General features: G+C 25.7%; 1 protein-coding gene and 1 pseudogene across 2 annotated transcripts in view; one reads left to right on the top strand and one right to left on the bottom strand.

The window, feature by feature from the left end:
- The first annotated feature begins 7618 nt into the window (after positions 1 to 7618).
- On the top strand, positions 7619 to 10115 carry LOC113557846 (annotated as a pseudogene).
- A 5370-nt stretch (positions 10116 to 15485) lies between these two features.
- Positions 15486 to 22616, bottom strand: part of LOC113559447 (calcium/calmodulin-dependent protein kinase type 1) — a 340687-nt gene continuing 333556 nt past the window's right edge. For both annotated transcript variants that reach the window (XM_026965283.1, XM_026965284.1), the window contains one exon: positions 15486 to 16210. In XM_026965283.1, the coding sequence (XP_026821084.1) occupies positions 16073 to 16210 (138 nt within the window). In that variant the 3' untranslated portion in view covers positions 15486 to 16072. The remainder of the gene's footprint in view (positions 16211 to 22616) is intronic.

The raw sequence follows: 22616 nt of genomic DNA, 5'->3' as shown, positions 1-22616 counted from the left end.
GTTTACTCGTTAGCGGCTTTGTGAATTAATTGAAATACATTTTGTCAGGAATATATCAATTTAAATAATATGGCCATTTTATAGTTTCCTAATTCCAAGTGGAGATGATTTGAATTATTATTTATTTACATAAATGTTTAATTTTTTTTTATTTATTCAATTTATAATAGGTCATATAATATAATTTTCTAAAATTATGTGTATTAATATTTCAATATAATATATTATATTGTCACACTATATTACCTACTTATATCAATATAAAATATTTAACTCGATAATAAATCAATCATAGTCCCCCAAATGGTTTGTATATATCACCTTCCACCTTTATATATCTCAGGGAGTGTGTGTATGCTATGTATGTTGTGTACATACATGCAAATTCTAATAGCCCCCCCAAATTTAAAACTCTAATTGTGCCTTTTAGTTCCACCACTCCCACCGTTGTTTATGTAGGTATTTTGAATAAATAATAAATAATATTTTATAACTAAATTGTTCTCAATTAATTTACTAATCATTATTGCGGATTTAAAAGTAATAATCGACAAACTAACAATTTGGTTATCACGATATACATATCGTATATATATACCTTTATAACTTCTATCATTCAATTCCTTAATTGTGAGGTAATTATTAAAACAAAATAATTTTCGAAATGCATATTTAATATTTTAAGGCTTCAGATATGGTAAATTGGTAATTATTAGCTCTGCTTAATTGTTTACCATTACCAATAGTTATAAACAGGGCCGGATTTAGGAATAGGCTATAAATTAGTTCGCTGTTGTATATATATATTATGTTACGAGCAATGTGGAATACCAGGCAATGTAAATCATGAATTTTTTTTTAACGAACTAATATTATTTTTTACTATTATTATAAATTATAATCATTACCTATTTATAGCATTGATTTTTTTTTTTAAAACAATGATTATTAATTTTATTGTATCATAATATTACAAATATTTTGACGGAATAACAAAACAAATTAACAAATATGTAACATAATTTTATTTTTATAAACGACACTATGTATACTTTGTTACTTAATACATGTTTTAAAAAAACAAATTTTACGAACATTTGAACAAAGTTATCGAAACGAAAAGACTAACAGTACTTTTATTAGTTAATCTAAATATTATGAAATAATTAATTATTTAAAATGGGTTTTATTTATAACTTATAAATAAAACCCATTTGTATAAATTTTAAATATATGTATACAATTTTAATTTTTGGTTAGACTAGGTACTTCTTTAATTAATTGATAATCTAATAATAATATTATTTTTTTCCTGTGATCGATTACAATTTGATTAGGTACAATAAATACAACGGGAACCGCCAAGAAAATACTTTATCTAATCGGGAAACCTAATGATCCTCGAAGTTTAAAGGGTATAAAAGATTTACCTATTAAATATGAGCAATGAGCATAATTTTTAGCAACTAATGAATATTTTTCAAAAAGTTACAACTATACCAAACAACTTAAAATACTATTAGAAAGTAGTCTATACAAACAACAGACATCGCGAACCAAAATTACTATTTCAAAAAGTTAATAAAAATGTATAAATTCATTATTTTTAATCATAAAACATACCATTATACCTCTAAAAAATCTATAATATATTTCTGTAGTCTTTCCAGAAGCTAGTACAACCTGTTTGTATAAATGTATAAACTAGAGCTTTTCATACAAAATGTTAATTTGAGTACCTATTAAAAACAATTATTCATAGGTTTACATATGAATAATATAATATATTAAATATATCATATAAAATATTAAACTCAGGTATTAGGTAGTTTGAAACAATGTAAGGTATTATTTTATATTAAAAATTAGTGTACTTGATAATTTTGGTCTTTTTTGTAATTTAAAAAATATAGTTTTTTATCTTTATTCTAAATAATAATATATGTCTTATAGTTTTATTAAAAATAAATAACATATTTTTTATATTTCAGTATGAAAAGAGGTTCACATTGAAGATTATGATTCATATTTTTGGTACCTATTGGTTTTTTTATGAATACTAGATTTTACAATACTTTGATTTCCTGTTAAATTGGATTAGGTATTATCGTTATTTCTGGTACTTAGAGTATCAAGTTAATTTGGGTGCAAAGCCCTAAAATATAATATTCATAAATATTGTGAATTGTGTTTTGTTACTCATATAAATTTTATCATATTAACTCATATTAACCATAAAAATGTACAAATGCATGCAATTTCTTCCTTGTTTCATCATACATCATTTCAGTCTCTAATTAGTAATTATTAATTAGTAAAATATAAAATATTTAATTAAAACAAAATAATTTTAAATTTATAAAAAAATGTCTTTATTAATAACAATAAAATGATTTATCAAATAAATAATATAATAATAATGCATATTTTAATCATTTTAATAACTTTTTTCTTTTCTTGTTTCTCCTTCCTTATTGAATTTTTGTTTTTTGTTCTAATATCTTCAGCAGCCTTATGATTTACCAACAACTACTGATATATCTGATTTGTAGGTTTCTATTTACCTAGTGAAGGACCATTTACAAGCACAAGACTGGCTACATGTTAACTAAGTAGGTACCTTAGTGCACATTATATTGTTCATTAAATAGAACCCCTTACTCTGCTGTTGAACAAAAAAAAAATGTGTTTACAAATTAAATTGCTTATGTTATAGATGAAATGCAATTGAACAAGCCAGTTCTGGACCAACATAATTAAATTTAGAAAACAACAAATATCTATTAATAAATAGAGCGATTTTCCACCAAAATGTAAGCTAAATCCATTGGCAGAAGAATTCATATGTCTTAGTCAAGGAACTGAGTTGATTAAATACCTCTTGAGGGGCGATAACTACAAGCCTGAAGTCCGGAACGTGTAAAAATACATATAAACCAAGTTTATACCTAAAAAGGGTTTCACATATTTAGACTAGTTCCTAATATAAATAAAATTGCAAATGTTATTGACAAAATGCAATGGGACGAGCATGTTCTATGCCTGGATAACTCCATTATGGAAAAACAACAATAATATATTCATAATGAATGCTGATTTTTCACATAAATACAAACTAAATCTTCTAGAAGCAGAGTTAAATATCGTATTCAAGGTACTGAATTGATTGAAAACCTTTTGAGAAGCGTAGACACATATCCAAACTGAACGCGTTAGCAAAAGAATTTGTGTGTTTTAAAAGTAAATAATTTCATAATAATTCTTGTCACATAATAGTATTGTTTTGCATAACTTTTTTTTTCATATTATGCTTTCTAAAAAAAAGTGTTTGCCCTCAAAGTAAATTCTAGTGTGGAGGTGATAAAACGTACCTACCCGATTTTAATTGAGAAACATTATAGGATGAACGTACACATATTGTCAGGTCTTAAGGTTTAAAAAAATTCCATAATCTTAATATTGTTGAATATGAATGATAAGTACGTCATTGTTATTATTGATATCTTGAAGAGAAGTTAATTCTTTGCGGCGAAACGATTTGCGATAAAATGATCGAGTGATCTGACGGTGAATCGGTCAGGGCGAACACTGAATATGTCATGGTGAATTTTCCGGGTTCGAGTTGTCTCAATGCGATAGTGATGTTTTGATGTTCAGTACTTAATTACTTTGTATTAAAAAAAAATTAATTATTAGTTATTAATTTGTGTCCAAAGTCCAAAGTCTGGCGCTGGACTAAACGTACGGTAAAATATAAAATTAAAAGATCAATTTTAAGTAATTGTTTATTTATTGAGTAGGTACGTATGGAATTTTAGTTACTTACCATAGTGAAACACAATATAGGTAGTTGCTATTGACTACTTTGTTATTGTAACGGCTAGCTAATATCATGATAATTTAAAGAAATTTCTACCGAAAGTAGTAGAGGACTATGAAAGTTACTGTCATAATTGAATAACACTTTCGTCCTGTTACACACTCATGTATTTTAGTTAATATACTTGATGTGGATTTTGGGTGATTGAGTGTTGGTCAAAAGTATTTTTTAATACTTAAATCACTTTTATTTTGTTTCGTGGGAGGGGCATTATAAACACCTAATATTTGTATATATTATCTAGGTTTTTAAGCTTACCAGTCGTGTGAAAGTGGCATATAAAATAAGAGATTATACTGGACATTTTTTAAATAGTAAAATGTATAATTCTTTTTGAGTTTGACATATTATACATGTTGATATATTATATTGTTTATATATTTATATTGGTATTGAATTAATTATTAAGTATTTATATTTTATATTATTTAATTAAACATAATTATACTTGATTCGTTGATTCTGTTGATTTAACACAAAATAAGAAGGTAATAATAGATTAATATGCATACATTGAATACCTATAATCTATTTACTTGTAAACCATAGAAAATATCAATGTTTGTGTCAACACTATTTAAAGGCCAAACTTTAAACAATTAAAACGTGGGTGTTTGTAAGCTTACTAAACTCCCAATTTTTATTACCTGTACACTCTCACAGGTCTTCTTCAGAATTATACCTGAAAGCTAAAATAGGTATAATATGTAAACTCTTTAAAGTGTTTAATAAAATAATAACTTGGTTTATACATTATAGTTGTATTATTATAATTTAATGGTTATAAAATGTTGTAATATAAACAATAAACATACAGATTTAAAAAATGTCAACTATATAGTGTATACAAATTGTAGTCTTTCTTGAACTTCCTATTTTGTGACAAAGAAAGTTTATACATTACACTTACATATTTCTATGTAACTTTGGAAATAATTTTGACCTTTAAAAAGTATAGAGTAGATCAGTTTCGTGTTTACAAGGGTGATATGGGTGATAGGTCCCTCTTGGTATTTATTTTTACTGATGGTTAGGTATAATAATGTCACTACACTTTATTTTTATTATAATATTGAATATTGCCAAATTAAGCATTTGGAAGTATCATGGTTTATGCCCGTAGTCCATACATTACTTACTGCTAAACCTAAATATGATTGAAATTGAAAACAATTCGTTTTATTCGTAAATCGTTATTATTGTCAATAACCTTCCGGTTATAATATTTTCATGCTTCTAATAATAAGTGTTTAGTTGCTAATGTAAAATATATTGCAGTGCGAGCGCATGTGCATATAATAGTCATTCTAAAGTCTAAACAATAAATTTCAATAATTCAATGGAATACAATAAACAATCAAACTTAAACACTAAAATACGAGTTATTTTAATAACAAATATTGCACTAATTTAGTTTTAAATTTTAATCATAAACACTACGAGCCGCCAATGTCCATCACTAAATTCTATTATCGTGGTTTGTAGTTTTGTACATCGTATAGTGTTCGTAATTTCGTATCCAACAACGCGAACGAGTATCGTGGATCCGTCTCTTCGTTTATGATCAAAGAATCTGGATTATAACAGTAGCACTATCTGCTGGTGTTATGTTCGACCATTCTACGCATTCAAAAAGCGACTGAATCCAATCTCGTCGGCAGATTACGCTGCCATATACAATTTATTGTATTCGTCAAATGCATAAAACTCTTTTGTTGGTATACGATTTTAATTGTTTTTGTAAAATACATTGTCATTATGCAGTATAACTTACGCGAATGCTTACTTAGACACTTAGTACTAACACATCAGAGACTGTATACAAACTTGAAAATATAATCTGTGCCATGAGGTGTAAAAAAGTAACAACATAAAGCCCATAATGATCATAATTAAGGCTGTGAATTTGTAGGAAAGTGCATTTTTTTTTTGGTAGTTGTGAAACAAAGCTTTGTAAGTATATAATTTGAATTATGTAACAACAAATCTATTTAAAAAATGTTTATTTTGCATTATTTTTGCCATTTTTTGACGTTTTTAATTTTTTATATCATTTTTATCCCCATTTTTCTTTTTTATGGTATTTTTAGTTAAATTCCTTTAATTAACATCTTTGAAAACCTTTTAGAAAATGTTTCAAGCAAATAGCATTATTAAAGAATCAATAAACTTTGAATTTAAAATCAAAATTCAAATTAAATCAACTTTTTATTATATATAATAATATATAAATAATATATAGATATAAATATAAAAATTAAATTAAAAATTATTTTAAGTGCATTTTATATTGCAATTTTTTAAAATTTTAAATACATTTTTTAAGGTTTTTAGTGCATAATGTTAGTCCACAGTCATAATGTTATACCTAATATAAAACTGACGCTTAACTGTAATTAGAATATTAGATAATACATTTGTCAATTAATATTTATTATTATACCTAAATGGCTATATTTTAAGTGTTTTTAAATAACATAGTTCTAAATTTAATATCTAGAACGAAGCACACTTAGTATCTAAGTCTTAGATGCGATTTATTTATTTTTTTTATCTTGTTTTGATGCTCATAACGTTTCAACTGGTTCAGATGGGACTCGAAAACAAATACACCGAACAATACGTTTTTTTATGTAAAATATAATATATATGTATTATTTGGCTGGCAGCTTTCTATGGATTATAGACTACATCGCAGTAGCAAATATTATTAGTATTATAATAATTTAAATAATGCATTTAACAAATAGTAAAAAAGATTAAACAATTATATTTGTGTAATTTAAATTTTTGTAATTTGCGTTATTGTGATTGTTGCTAGTAAAAAAGACGACCTGTTTACACTCTATATATTTAACTTTTATCTGACTATGTCAGAACATATAAGACAATGGTATTTTTTAGTATTGACAATCTTAATGATAGCTATAGGCAAAGTACCTACACTATAAAAGGGGCGTCCTCGAGGGGGAGATAATGGGGGTAGTCACCCCTTCCATGGCTTTTTTCCTTCAAATTTTCATTTTTTATATAACTACTTAATAATTTGTATTTATACATAATATAATGTACGATGTACGAAGTTCACCACGCTTTATAAATAGTAGATATAGAGACGCCTCTGAACTATATAATATTTATTTTAAAAAAAGTTTTGAAAAAAATTATTGACTGTGAGTTATTGAATTTTAAATTTATGTAGTATTATAAACTCGACAGTTTAAAAACGAAAATATCATCAAAAGACTAATTATATAACAATTAAAATTGTCTAAATTTTATTTCAATAATTACAGTGTATATCTAATGATATTTTCAACATTTTCGACAGTTAATCTATTTTAAATTGAAATAAAATAATTAAAATCGTTTATTGAAATTGTTTTTTCATATATATGTATAATATCCGATATTTATGGTACAAATTAAAAGGATATATTCAATGATGAGCAATACTAATTCAGAATTCATAGGTGCCTACATTTTTTTAAATAGCAAAAAATGTTTTACAAATATAATACCTTAAATGGTTGAAAAACGTTATTGAGTAAGCAACATTTAGAGCCTCTCCGTGATAGGAAAAACAAATATCTATGAAGTAACATTGGAAGTGCTTTTATAGTATGAATTATTAACTTTATGAGACATATTTTAATGTTTTAATAGTTATAATTTTTAAAATGGTTGGGAATTTTAGTGTAAACATATTATTTTTTTTTTCAGACATTGAGAAACAATATGGATGAAATAAAACACAACGAAGTTTCTTTTAACGTAGTGCTCAGTACTGATAATGATAAAGAAGCTGTGAAGAATTCCTTAAGATAATATTTTTTTCGTGACAAATCTTTATCTGTGAGCTTAGGGTTAATAGAAGAAGAAGAATCACGAATACAATTTGAAAACTTTTGCATTGATTTATTACAATTCAGTGAGTTGATAGGAATGTAGGACTATTGTTAATATTTATACATATATATTTACTGACTGTAGTAAGATTACTTTAGTTTAAGAAATAAGATATTATAGAATGTATAGTTAAACAATTCTATCAGTTATAAGTTATACCTTATACCAACAGTATAATGTAGTAATGTGTTCGAAAATGGAAAAAGGTCAAAATAATTGATCTAATAACTATAATTTTGGTTACATATAAGTTGTTACTCAAATTCGTAATTGTGTATTTGTGTCCAGTAGATACTTTAGTACCTGTGACATCGAACATGTTTATTGTTTATGAATTTTATTTATATAATATGAATAACACTGATGTGTAATATATTTTTATTTAGTAAATTATAATTTATTTATTATTGATATTTGCTTAAAATATAAATTAACTAAGTTAGATAAATAAAAGGTTAAATATAAATTGTCTTTAAAGAATAGTAAATTTAAGTACCGCGCACTAAAATAAGAAATAATACGATTTATTTTGATTTTAGGAGTATCGTTTATGACATTAACTGCAGAAACAGATGATATAATAGTTCCCGTTTTGAATAGCACAGTGTGCAGAGGTGACAAAATAAAGCAATACAGTGACAAGAATAATAATAAAAGTTTAAAATATAATTAGATCATGATGACTATCTTAGAAAAAACTGAACGATATATTTATTTATTTGATTGTTTAATAAATATGTATATTTTAATATTAAAAAGTTTCTATCGATGTTATTCATTTAAACGTTTAATTTAATCAAACATTTTAATTTCGTCAACGTCCGTTGCGTGAGGAGCCGATATCAATAAATTAATTTATTGAAATAAAAATATAAGAAATCTTGATCAATTAATAATAAACCTTAATATACATATATATATATATATATATATATATATATATTTAATCTGGTCACAAAATTGCGTAACTACAAAACAATAAATATCGTTAAAATAATATTTTAAACAAAATACAATTTTGAATTTTTGTTCAGTCAATTTCTGATGGTTTATTGGAAATGTTCACACTTTCACTTTTTATTAAAGTTTTTTAATTTTAAACATCTAGTTTAATGTGTTAACTTATTATACTAAACACCTTGCACATATTATTATTATTAAGTTTAATTACATGGTTCACCAAGTCAACTTACTGTTGGTCAGGTCGTATACAATTTGTTCAGTAATCGAACGGCAAGCGGCGCTAACGTGGTTTGGTCAGGACTCTTGCCGATATATATATATATATCAATGTATGTATAGAACGTCCAATAAAGGGAATAACCAAACGTTAAACAAATGCCTATATAATATAGCAGTGGCGTGGTGAAGTGAAATATTTTATCGGGCAATTAATTTTTCGGATGATCTACCACCCCTTGACTACTTAATATAATACTGATTATTGAAGTTATTATTCCTATTAAATATAAAATTCAGTTGAAGCTAGTTTTTTACTACAATTTCTCACTAACTTCAGTACTAATTCACCAACCACCCCTTAAAAATTATCGGGCAATTGCCCTTCACGGTTAACACACCACTGTAATATAGGCATTAAAATATTGAATAATAGTAATATATAGTAATAAATAGTAATACAGTGGATTCGGCCTAATGTGGGTACCGGTTCATATGGGCATCCGCTTAATACGGGCAAAATGGTCTGGTCCCAATATAAATGTTTATTAACAAGGTTAAAAAAAGCCGCGTAATATGAGCACTCGATTCGGTTTATATGGGCAATTTTTATTTTATCATAGTATTAGAATATAGTGAATATACACACATGTGTATTTAAAAACGACTAATTTAATCGGGCTTCGTCATATCTATGAGATTGTGTTTATCGAAAGTAATAAAAAGCTTTAGGTACCGTTTAAATCTCAAAACCCTTTTCTGCGTATTGTACCAAAAATGGCACAAATTAGTTTTTCGTAGTTTCTATTGTTGAAAATAAAGTTACAACGTTACTACATCTACATAACAGTAAAATTGTGAACTTCAAATGAAAAATAAACAAAATTTACTCTAGACGATATAACGTTGGTTGTACCGTTGAACAATGTACATGATGTTTCAAATTTAACTGTGAATGAAAATAATATATTCGGCACTTTTTCACCTAAAGAAAAAAGATTTATAGATTCTTCATCTTTTTTTTAACTTAGATGCCCATTTATCGCCAATTAACGAAAAACGTAGTACATCATCACTTCAAAATAATAGTATGGAAATTGAAATTTGTGGAAGAAGAGTAGTAAATATATCATACTTATTCCAATAAATCAAAGGAGAACTTAATAAATTGTATAATTTAGATTTTTCGAAAACTGTGTTATTTAGGTTGTTTAAAAACATCGTATACGTCAAACGGCTTTTAAAAAATAAAAGTTTTAAATAATGGCTTTTTGGAAAAATGAAAAACTGATCCTAGTGTAGAATCCCTCGGAGAACAAATCGACCTCTATGCAAAATGTTTGATTGGCCATCGGTTTACCGTGAAAACTGATAATTTCGTAATTTGGAAAATCAAGTTTACCAGCTGTTTTCCGGGAAAAACGTCCGAGATAGAACGAAAATCATAAGAGATTAAATTGATCCCCGTAAGAAACTTCGTATGTTGTATAATTTAGATTTTTCGAAAACGTGTTATTTAGGTTTTTTAAAAACATCATATACGTCAAACGGCTTTTTAAAAATACATTTTTTATACATTCTATATAAATAAAAATGAATGTCATTATTTTCCGCACTCGTAATATTGAAAACTAGTCGTCCGATTCACTTGAAATTTAACATGGATATTGAGCATGATCTGGGGAAGGTCAGTATCTATGTGAGAATAACTCAACATCCCTTCCGGGCTCAGGGTGTAATGAAACAAAAGATCGTAACTAGTGGCGAATTAGTACCTACTAATTATTTTTTCTATAAGGATCATTTGAATTAAGTAAATACATTATAATATTATATAGATATTAATATGTTGATCATTTTAATGCCTGTTGATATACAATGTTCATAGTTTTGCCATTTTCACAATATATGTAAAGATTTTTTGGATCATCCCCTCTTGAACGTGCCACATATAACTGACTATAGTTGAAACACGGTGTATCAAGGAAAAGTCTTGTGGTCTTTAATGATTGTCCTTGAGATTTGTTAATTGTAAACGCAAATGCAAGTTTTACCGGAAATTGTAATCTTTCAAATTTATATAGCATATCACTAGGTTTAATCTGTATTCTTGGTAGGTACATCTCCACCTTTTCCACATCCAGTTAAAATTATAACTTCTATCATATTATTATTTAAAGCTTTTATAAATAACCGCGTTCCATTGCATAATCGTATTTTAAAAAACTAATAAATAAAAAATAATTATACTGTAGTTGTAGTATTTTACTGTCTTATTATTAAAAAAAAAAAATGTATTAACTGTACAATTTGGATTTTGGATCGTTCTTTTTTTAGTCATTAGTGGTACGCGACTGATTGATAATATACCTAAGTGGTACGTAAAAAAAGTTTGAGAACCGCTGTTTTAGATCATTATTGCACATTATTGCACCGAGAGTGCAATAGTGTAGCTAATAAATGAGGACTATTTGAATAATGTACATAGACTAATTGTAAATATATACCTTATAGTATTCAAATCACAAAGGAACAAAAACAAGTTCAGTTATAAAGGTTATAAAGAGCTTGTAGTATGTAGAAACAATTTACAATAGCGTACATAAAGCTTTTATCTATGAACATATTATACAGGTACAAGGGCCTCATAACATTTTTTGTACTAGGGCCCTGCAAAACCTAGTTGTGACGCTGACAATATGTAACTAATTTAAAGACGAAGAAATTCCACTTGGAGGTCTTAACACTTATTTGAACTTCTTGTTGTTATTGTATAATGTATATAATATTATCAATTAACTTTATCGTTCAATATATGTAACAGATAGCTTACATAAAAATGGCATTAAAAAAAATTCGTGTAAATATCCAATTACAATGTAGCTTTATGATAAACTTTATTTTTTAATTAACTTAAAAACTACAATTTTATTGATATAAATAAAAAAATTATAATTATATATAAAAATATTTTGATCACGTCTAGAAAATATTATTATAATTATTTGATGAAAATTGCATATATAATATATATTATATATAAATTTATTTATCTTTTAGTTATAACCAAAGAAACAAATTTTTGAAAAATAGATTTTGTTGAAAATCGGTGTTGTGTAAATAGTTTCATTTTTTATAATTTTTTTAGTTTCACTCAAATACTTGAATATTTTGAAAAGAACTATGCATTTTTTACCTTTGAACAAATAAATATTTTAAAGTACCAATGAGATTTTCCATTAGAAGCTTAAAGTCGATAACTTAACTCTTTTTACTGCTCCTGGCGTCAAGACCAGATATAGAAAAAATTTATATAATATTATGCAATAGTAATTCATTTAAATGTAAAATATTGATTTCAAAACAAAGCTGAATGTATAAAATATATTTAGCACAAATAGGTACTTATGAATTTTAATACCGTTATGGGTATAATTAAAACGTAAGGTATATTTTGTTCCGGTTACCTAAAACATTGGTATCGAATAACTTATAAACTAGTGTAAAATAATCAGCAATATTGGTAAGTACACCTAACCGCTTCAGTACTTATATTATAAGTAACTGATAAGTTAATTTAAGTAGCCTCAACCCATCACAACAGTCATCTAAATAGGTGTTATAAAGTATTAATTGCTGCATGAATGCATGATACATAGTAGATATATACGAACAAAAAATATATACGCTCAGTTGTAGACAACTAAATTTATTGCACTAAAATTTAAATAATATAATAATAATTTTTGAAAAAAAATATTGTAAACTACATTTAAATATGTCGCGAAGAACATTTAATATTATTATTACTCGTACATGGAGTGTTATATTATTTGTATTACTATAACATATAAAAAAAATCATATATATATAATTAAAATATAACAAAAATTAAATTAGATGTTTACTATAATAATTGTAATGAAAATAAGACTTAATATTAAACATAACATAAACAATGTTATGACGACTGTATTATAATATGTATTATGATCCGATAAAACTTTACGCTATTATTAATAATTGTTATTACAACTTTATAGTGACTTACGACATGATTACAATTTTTTTTTCTGTTTTACGGTAAACGATAACGTCATATTAAAATATATTACATTTATAGGTATTAATATAACATCAAGTAGTAATTATATTATTTATTGTAGTTGTATGATAGATAAATATACTTTTATTATAAGTATTTATTATATTTTAATATACTATTATTGTTATTATTACTACCAGTGGTATGCTCTTCCAAGGGGCTTTGGTTTATTGATTTTTAGTTGAGTTGGTAATAAATAAATTTCCCTTTTGTACGACTAGCGATGGAATATTATTATGATTAACTAAAGCACCTGCAGGTTAATGCATGAATATATATGTTTTTTGAATTGTCAAAAATGTATATCCTCCCCTCCGCCCTTTTCAAAAAATCTAAGCACGCCAATGAGCGTGATCGGATAGCTTGTACTTTTAACATAGGTAACATGTCGTATGGTCACGCCGAGTTTTATTAAAATTTTATAGTAAATTATGTCAATTACACGACGATAAACTTAAGTATTTTAATCGTATTTTCATCGGATGGTCGCATTGAAACGGTAAGAAAAGAAAAACCCATCTAGCGTATTATACTATTATTATATGTTATTATACATAACAGAGTTATCACAACAGCAATTGGTAAGATAAAAATCCTAAAGAATCAATATAAAATATGTTATAATATTGTGCGTAGTAAAATAAAAAGCGCGTTCTTTTACAACACGTCGAACTAAATAACAACAACAACAACAATAATAGCAATAATAATAATAATATACATATACATAATATGAATACGAATAAAATATAATATAATATTGTGTTATTATTATTGTTAGTTATTAATGTTAATTGATATTATTGTAATAATTTGTCGTCGTAGCAAAAATAATAATAATTATAACGAAGTATTGACAACGAGATGTTATTAAATTTATACATTATATTATAATATCATGTGTGTGTATTATATAATATGCTATATAGTGACATGTGACCATATTTAAAAAAATAATAGTATACGTAATATTATCACTTTGCGTGTTAACGTATATTCGGAACACGCAATTTTTGTAAAGGTCAAGGAAATAAGCGCCAAAATAGTATAGTACAATATAAATTATTGGTGTATTATATTTTGATAATTTCGTCAACAGGCGGTTATTATTATAAATATTTATAATATTGCAGTAAACAACTCGCTCGCCTCGCGGTTAAGAATTTAAAAATCGAATGATATCCTAATTCAACATCGGTCAATATACTTATATCAGCCTAACTAATACGCCTACGGAAAAATTGATCGTGTCCGAGTTACAGATAGTCTATCGAATGTTTTGAAGGGGTGTGGCAGTATACCTATTCGAATAGTTGACGCTCGCTGGCGGGTATTTATTTAACATGTTATTATATTATTTTCTTAAGCGGTTCCTATATTATAGCGAGCGAGATTCATTTTGCGAACGTATTTGAGCAACATGTACAATTATTAATTACTTATGTTATAGTCATCCATCATAAAACAATAATCAAGATGTGATCCGTAATAGTTTTTTTTTTGAAAATCTAATGCAATTTGTTGCCCACTTTTCGTGAACCCGCGTATAATATACAATACAATTATATTTTATAATTGGCTGTCTGAACGATTTTTATGTTTTTGATGAACCTTGAGCGTGGTTTAATTTAAATAAAAATTCAAAATTTTTTTACACGAAACTGTAGTAAATACAACGATCGGTGGATGCAATATGTATACCTAGTTTTTAATAATTGTATAGTTTATTTAATGTACACGATGACAACGATAATAATAATAATAATAATAATAATAACGTAAATTTCGCTAGTGAGTTTTATTTTTTGAAAATAGTAATTATGATAATACTAATAATAATAATAATAATAATAATTAAAAGTTCTAATAAAGTTAACAACAAAATTGTAACGTTAGAACGATAATATATAATAATATGTTGTATACATTATACAATTAAACATAATAATATAATGGAAGCGGGAGTTTTTTTTTGAATTTATAATTAATATTGTACCTATTTAAAATTAAATTAAAATTGTATTCGTCAAATATCGTTATTCAAAAATCGAAAGTACTTTAAATATAACGCGCCTGTCTGCACTAGTTATTAGACGCTGTAACGTTTCGTAATAATATTATATTGTATTATCACTTGTCGAACATATATTTTACAACTTTTCATTAATACTAATTGAGTATTTGTTTTTAGCGTATTATTGAAGTATAAAGTGTGCAAACTTCATATGTAAATATATTAAACAATGCCGGATGCCGTTTTACTCGAAAAATATATACGTAGGTATTAATAATAGTTATTATTTTGAATTTGTAGTAAAAATGTTACCGAAAAGACATGACGCGTTGTATTGGCATGATATAGGTACGTTTCGATTTATAATAATCACACTTACTAATAAATGTGTGTGTGTGTGTGTGTGTGTGTGTATTTAGTCTAATGTCTTTAATTTTTTTTTTTTTTAATTATTGTTAATATTTGTATAATTCTACACGTTTTTATAATGTTTTTAATTTTATCAAACAATGTCAAAGTTATCACGATGAGCAAAAATATCTGATTTACGGCAAAGTATGTAAATTAAGTTCGCGTATATTTTTATGTTATTATATTATAATTTATAATATATATATATATATATATATTTATATGTATAATATACATATAGGTACATAATATTGATGACCCTATATATGGTATTATGTACATACACACGCTAACAAATTATACAATTTATAAGTACACTTACGTAATATCATAATATATACCTAGAGTATTTTGTCTCTCTTTTATGATTTAATACATTTGTATATAAACAAATTGATTAGGTGACGGGTACTGGGTATAGAGTTTATATTTTATCGATATAGAAGAGATATGTGTAGAATTATTCTCGTTAACAAAAAATAAAATAAAAGATAAAATAATGATATTTAAAAATTAGAAGAGTAATAATAATAATTATGATAATATAATAATATGAAAGTAAAACGAGAAATTCTTAGAGTCTGTTGGATTCGGTCATTCCGTTGACCAGACAGTCCTGGTTGTCCATTCTCGCATCCTGGCTAATTCCTGCTCCGCTGTTCAAGGCCATTTTTTTCATCTGTCGTACCACCGTTGTCGCGTGGTATGCTTGCTGCAATCAGTAAACATAGAATGAGTGGATTAGACACAGTTATCGATTGTAATGAGCAATAATTAATCAAACATTGAATTTGAATACAGTTCAATTTTAAAAATATCCGAAAACGATTCTTAATATGACCTAGAAAGAAGGCAAATTAGTTCGAATTTTTTTTACAGAATTGATTTTGGTTTAGAGTATTATTATAGATATGTAACAGTAAAAAATACACTGTCCCAAATCACATTTAAAATTAGCACTAATTATGGTTTACCACTCATACAACGAAAAAATATAAGTTTACACCTTTTCGAAAATCTGCCATCTAATTTCCTCAAAAAATACCAATCTCCTTTAATACTTATTGCTTATACAAAGTTAAATCTGGACTACGAATTTTCCACATTCAAAATATTTATATAACACGAAAAATAAATTCTATCACGAAAAATATAATAATACTGTAATCCAATAACAGAAAATCGGTATACAATATAATTGTTTAGTAAATCAATACTGAATTGGACATAGATCACCATATCTGTAAGTGTGTTATTGTACGAGCATACTGATGTAATTACACCAGTATTTTATAGTTGATATTATTTAACGAATAAAGAAACACTACAGTGAATAAAAATATTATAGGTATTACATAGTATATAATAATATGTACCTACCTATATAGAAACACAAACATTGCAATGATTGATAAGGTACACTTATATAACTAAAATACAATGTAAATTTGTAGTTATAACACATACATAATATAATATTTGTTTGTATATAAACAAGGCATAAATAAAACATGTGAAACTACGCACTATATATATTATTGTATAAACTATAAGGTACACTATAGGCAATATTACTATGTAATACTATTTACTAATTACTACATTCATCGCAAAACGACCTAGTTAATCAGACAATAAGTGCATGCAAGATTATGCTTTTCTATTAAAAGCTAATTTTTGTCGCGCTTTTACGGAGAAAATTGTTTCGGAAAAGTCACCGGGTAATACGACGATAATCTTATAATATTTATGTAATATAACCCACTTAATTGATTGAACTAAGTTAAAAACTTACCAAGAAATATTGTGTTATATGCGAGTGTTCGTTTCATAGTTTAGAAGTTACACCTACAACTTGTATCGAATATTATAATATTATAATATAATAAACTAAATCATATTTTAAAAGTTAAAGTATTAATTTATATTTTACTCTCGTTGAGAGGGGAAATTACTGGATGAAAACAATAATGGCACTTTAATATTTAACCAGAATCAGATATTATTCTCGTAAACATTTTAATCAGTCGTTAAATATTCATCATAATACATCATGTGCCCGTTAGTACAAACGGTTCAAATTATCGGATAAGACTACAACGATTTTTTTTGTGGATTGTTATAAATTAATGATTTGGTGAGTGATCGTCAAAAAAAAAAAGTTGAATACAACATACAAAATTTTAAATAAAATATTATGTAAATACATTGAATAATATTATAAACAGACACGTGTACATCATCGTTCGGAGGAAACCAATTTAAAACCATATAAACGTATATGAAAACACGTTTTATGTGATTTTTGAAATATGATATGTGTTTTAAAGTACTTATATAAAACTGAAACCCTTTTTCGGAACACCGAAAAATGTACAATTTATTCTCTCGACATTTTTAGTATTTTTAATCCTATCCAACACTCAATGACAGCTGTTTCCTTGTTAGAACAAGGACTACTCATAATATTAATATGTTTGAATGATTGTAGTTATTTTTAATCAATAAACAACGAGTTGGGTAAGGATTGCATTATATTGCAGTAGCGTACTTGTCCGGCGGGTGACTCAAGGGAGTGGCTTAGTAGCCGACGGAAATTCAAATAAATAAACAGCATCATTTGATATAAGTCGTTTCTCAAGTATCAAGATTTGAACGTTATCTTTGATCATACTCGTATATTTGGTTCTTTGTAAGTACTACGTCAGATAAAATATTTATTATAATAAAATCTGCAAAATATTGTACTGACAAAAATTGTAATTTTTGCTATTTTATACCTTATTAAAATTGAAATTTGCACCACTTTGAAATAATTAAAAATATATTTTTTTTAAATTTATTAATTTGGTTGTAAGTCATCAATTAATTTTATTTTAATAGACATATTTTAAGAAAATGATTAAAGTACTTTATTATGTATACAAAGTAAAATAAAAAAATGTAAGGCAATTGAAATCAAAGGTACTTAGTGTATAAATGAGTAATATTTCATTTAATAATAAAATATGTAAACATTTTTTATGTTTTATGGACTATATAACTTAAATAGCTCGGTAAATTTCAATGACTGAAATCGAAAGCGTGGTGAAGAATATATATTTAATTTCATTTACTTTCGTTGTGAAAAATTACATGTCATTTTTTATAATTTCATGCAAATTTAAATGTGCACTTATCTATTGGTGGTGAATATTACAAGTACTAAAAATGGCACAAATACTATCTTCCCTAAAAATGTATATTAGGTAAGTAAGTAGGGATATTGATTTTTAATTTAAAAGAAAATTATATAAATAAGTAATCTTAATAAATAATAAAATATCCAATTACGAACACTGTACAGAATAGGTACTAATTATTATTTATAATAATATACAATTAATGTGTAATAAATACATAATACTGGATTTTCGTTTTACATGTAAAGTTCGAGATGTAGCTAAAACTGTATAGGCATATGAATGCCTAAATAGTATATTTCAGGGTGACCTAAGATAGGTATACATAAAAAATTTATATTTTGTACCCAGATATCTACTACCTATATGTGAAATGTACATAATACTGTAAACACAAAGCCGTAACTGGAAATTAATTTCAAGAGGAGGGGGGGTTTAAGCTAAAAAAATTGTGGTTTGATTAAAACAGAGATTGAAATAGTTATTTTACTACCACATAATATAACACGAAAAAATTTCGGGGGGGGGGGGGGTTGAACCCTACCAGGTACGGTCTTGTATAAACAGCAAGCATCGGTGTGTATTCGTGTACATAACAAGTGTTATGGCCGTATAATACGAATTAAATACGACGTGAGTTTAAATATACATAATATATTATAATGCAGATAGTGGGTCACCGTGGTAAATCAATATTTATTACATTTAAATTTAAATAATAGGTACTTATTACATTGGTTTTTAAAAACAAAACAATAAAACATTTTGTTGACCTAGCCACCCGAAACCAGGATAAAAAAGTGTAAAATTATTTTTTTCTCCACAGAGCCAATTAATTTTACAACTCCGGATCTCTAAATCAAAAATAAATTCTTAACACATATAGTAAATATTATGGTATACGTGATTGATTACAATACGTTGTAAACTTGTAACAACGTTAAAGATTATACATAATTTATGGTTAATATGCGTTACATGTTTTACATAATTTAGTATACTGTCTATACTAATAATTTATGTAATTATTAATTATAACACATCACCTACAATCATCGATTCACGTTGATTGTGAATATTATAAAATTTAAAGTCAACGAAGTTAAAATATTTTATATTATATGATATAATTGTAATATTAAAGTTTATATTTAATATTTAAACACACACAAATACAGGTTAATTCTCTGAATACTATAATCTCCATTTTATCCTTCAATAATGTAATTTTTTTTTAAACCATATTTCTTGCAAGGTGTTAATTTTACATAGTTTTTATTCAAGAACTTTTTTTTCTACTAAAATTTGATAGACAGATAAAATTTTTTAAAAATGTCAATGCATCTAAATTATAATTTGAATGAGAAGTTTCAGAGTTATTAATATTTAGTTTAGTAGTCATTTTATCTTAGTAATTCAAATTTAGTATTTCTTATAGGAACTGCTCATTCAAATTTCGATTTAGGTGTATCAATATTAAAAAAAATAGAAAATAAAAAAAAAATGTACTTATCCTGTATGTAATGTACGTATTAATTGAGTTTTAAGATAAAAATCTAAAATGGAGGAGGGGGAAGGACTACATTATAATTTTAGTACATTATAGATATAATTTGATAATAATATTAACAATTTTATTTATATTTATTATATTTAATTTACGGATTAAAAGACATATGAAATATTTATGTATAAATACATTATATAATATACAAAATTTCAAAAGAGAAGGGGGCCATGTGACTTCCCTTTATATAGGTGTTTGAGCATTTAGATTTTCATGGGCGCGGTCTGTTTTCCTTTTAGATCCAAGAGACTGATTTCGATTTACATTCAGGTACAAGAAACAAATTTAAACCACGGAGTTTAACTATGGAATAAAATCGAAAATATTTTTTTTTAAGCGAAACTTTTAAATTTTAATATATAATCATTAAATGTATGTATAAAACTTTGAAATTACGAGGAATATGTGTAGGTATAAGTATCAGGTACACAGGTATCAGTATTATCTATATTATATTACACCTGTCTTTTATAAATGGTGTATATCATAATTTTTTTAATTTGAAATATATTTATATTGTAAATACTAAATAATATAAACTAATTGATAACTACAAAGATATTTATATACGATTAATATACATTTTTTTCTTCAAAAGTTAAATTATTATTACAATATAATATTGTAATTTGTACATAGGTACCTATTTGTTTAATATTTTATTTGATAAATCTACATTATCGTATGTTTGCCAACAAAATATCACGATTTAATAATGTAATTAATCGTAATGTTATGTAACAGTATATTATATTCAATTGGTGGATTTTAATAAATTTATTTATTTTTAACAGTGAGCAGATTTACATTCGAAAACAATATGCACGTTACGCACCCAAATAGCCTATACATTGCGCCGACCAACGAATATAAATATTATTATTATTAATACTAAAAAAAATTTCGAGAATAAACCGTCACTGTCGTTGTTTAAACAGGAAATGTTACAACCATAACTCGGTTTTGTTTTTGCATTTCATAACCAGAAATTTAAGTATTATATGCATGCATAATTCCGATACGTTTGAATATATTATTAATTTGTTATTATATTGTTCTGGCAGAATAAATATCGAATTTATTTTCAATTGTCCCAGTTTTGATAATACACAGTTTTTCGTTTCAATTGAGAGGACTTAAATTCATCAGGGGTCTGTCTTCTCTAATTTAAAATGTAAAATCACATTTTAACGTTTTGATGTCTGATCTCTTGTGACAAATAGCTGGATACTTAATTAAATTCGTAAAATTTAAATTATATATATATATTATACATAAACCTCATAAATTTTAACAATAGGTCGAACACTGACTGCGTATAGTTGAAAATACTTTTGGTGGTAATTGCTATTCGAGGATCTGATATAGGTATTATAATGTAATGAAAATAATTAAAACATAATGTAATTAATTTTATATCTACCTATAGACATTGACATTAGAATTTACGGCGTACGGTAGATTACATTGTTATGGAACAACTATTTGGATAGAATATTATTTTTATTCTAGTTTTTCGCAAGATAATTATATTTATGAAAATAGTAATATTATAATATTATTTTGCATAGTATACAACAAGTAGGCATCATGTCATACTACACAAAATAGAAATGGAATTTCGATGTATTTTTATTTTATTTTGGAAGCATATAAACATAACACACCACGAGCAGGAATTAAATGATACTGAAAAATTGCATGTAACTTTGCTGTTATTCATTATTGTTTTTTGACTTTTTAAAAATATTTTTACGGTCAACTTCAATTCAACTTTTTATATGACATGTTTGAAAAATGTTAAATTAAAATTTTTTGGCTTTTAGTGGTATACAAGTATATGGACTGTCAGGATATTTAGTTGTCTTATTGTGATATTTCCCGTATATTCCGACCCATTTATTAATTTTTAAGAAACACTAAAATTGGTTAGGTTATAATCCATTAACCCATTCAGATTAATCAAAAACATAAATAAAAAAATGCACGCGAAATAATTGTGTATCTCTTGTATGTTAATACTTTCATAAAACTATATTTCAAAACCTCTAATTTTAAAAACACTGTAGCGACAGAAAAAAACATGTAGTAAAACAGAAACCCAATGTAAAAATAAAATAAGTAATATAACTTTATAAGATGACATAATATAAAAATGTTGATGAATTTGCTGTTGAAATTATGATGAAAGTATTTTTAACGTGATATTGTTAGACGGAAAAAAATCATTATAAGCTAACAAACACGCATACCTTACTGGTACTGCTGTTGGCATCGCACAGATGACGCCACTATATTATTTATGTCGACCACATTACGCCGAAAGTGCGTGTTTTTAATTTTGCTTACAAACTTTTGGCAGTCGTGAT

Source organism: Rhopalosiphum maidis, chromosome 3 (genome assembly GCF_003676215.2).
Source record: "Rhopalosiphum maidis isolate BTI-1 chromosome 3, ASM367621v3, whole genome shotgun sequence".
NCBI classification, from domain to species: domain Eukaryota; kingdom Metazoa; phylum Arthropoda; class Insecta; order Hemiptera; family Aphididae; genus Rhopalosiphum; species Rhopalosiphum maidis.
Note: the sequence above shows the minus strand (reverse complement) of the source record. Positions and strands in the feature narration are given on the sequence as shown.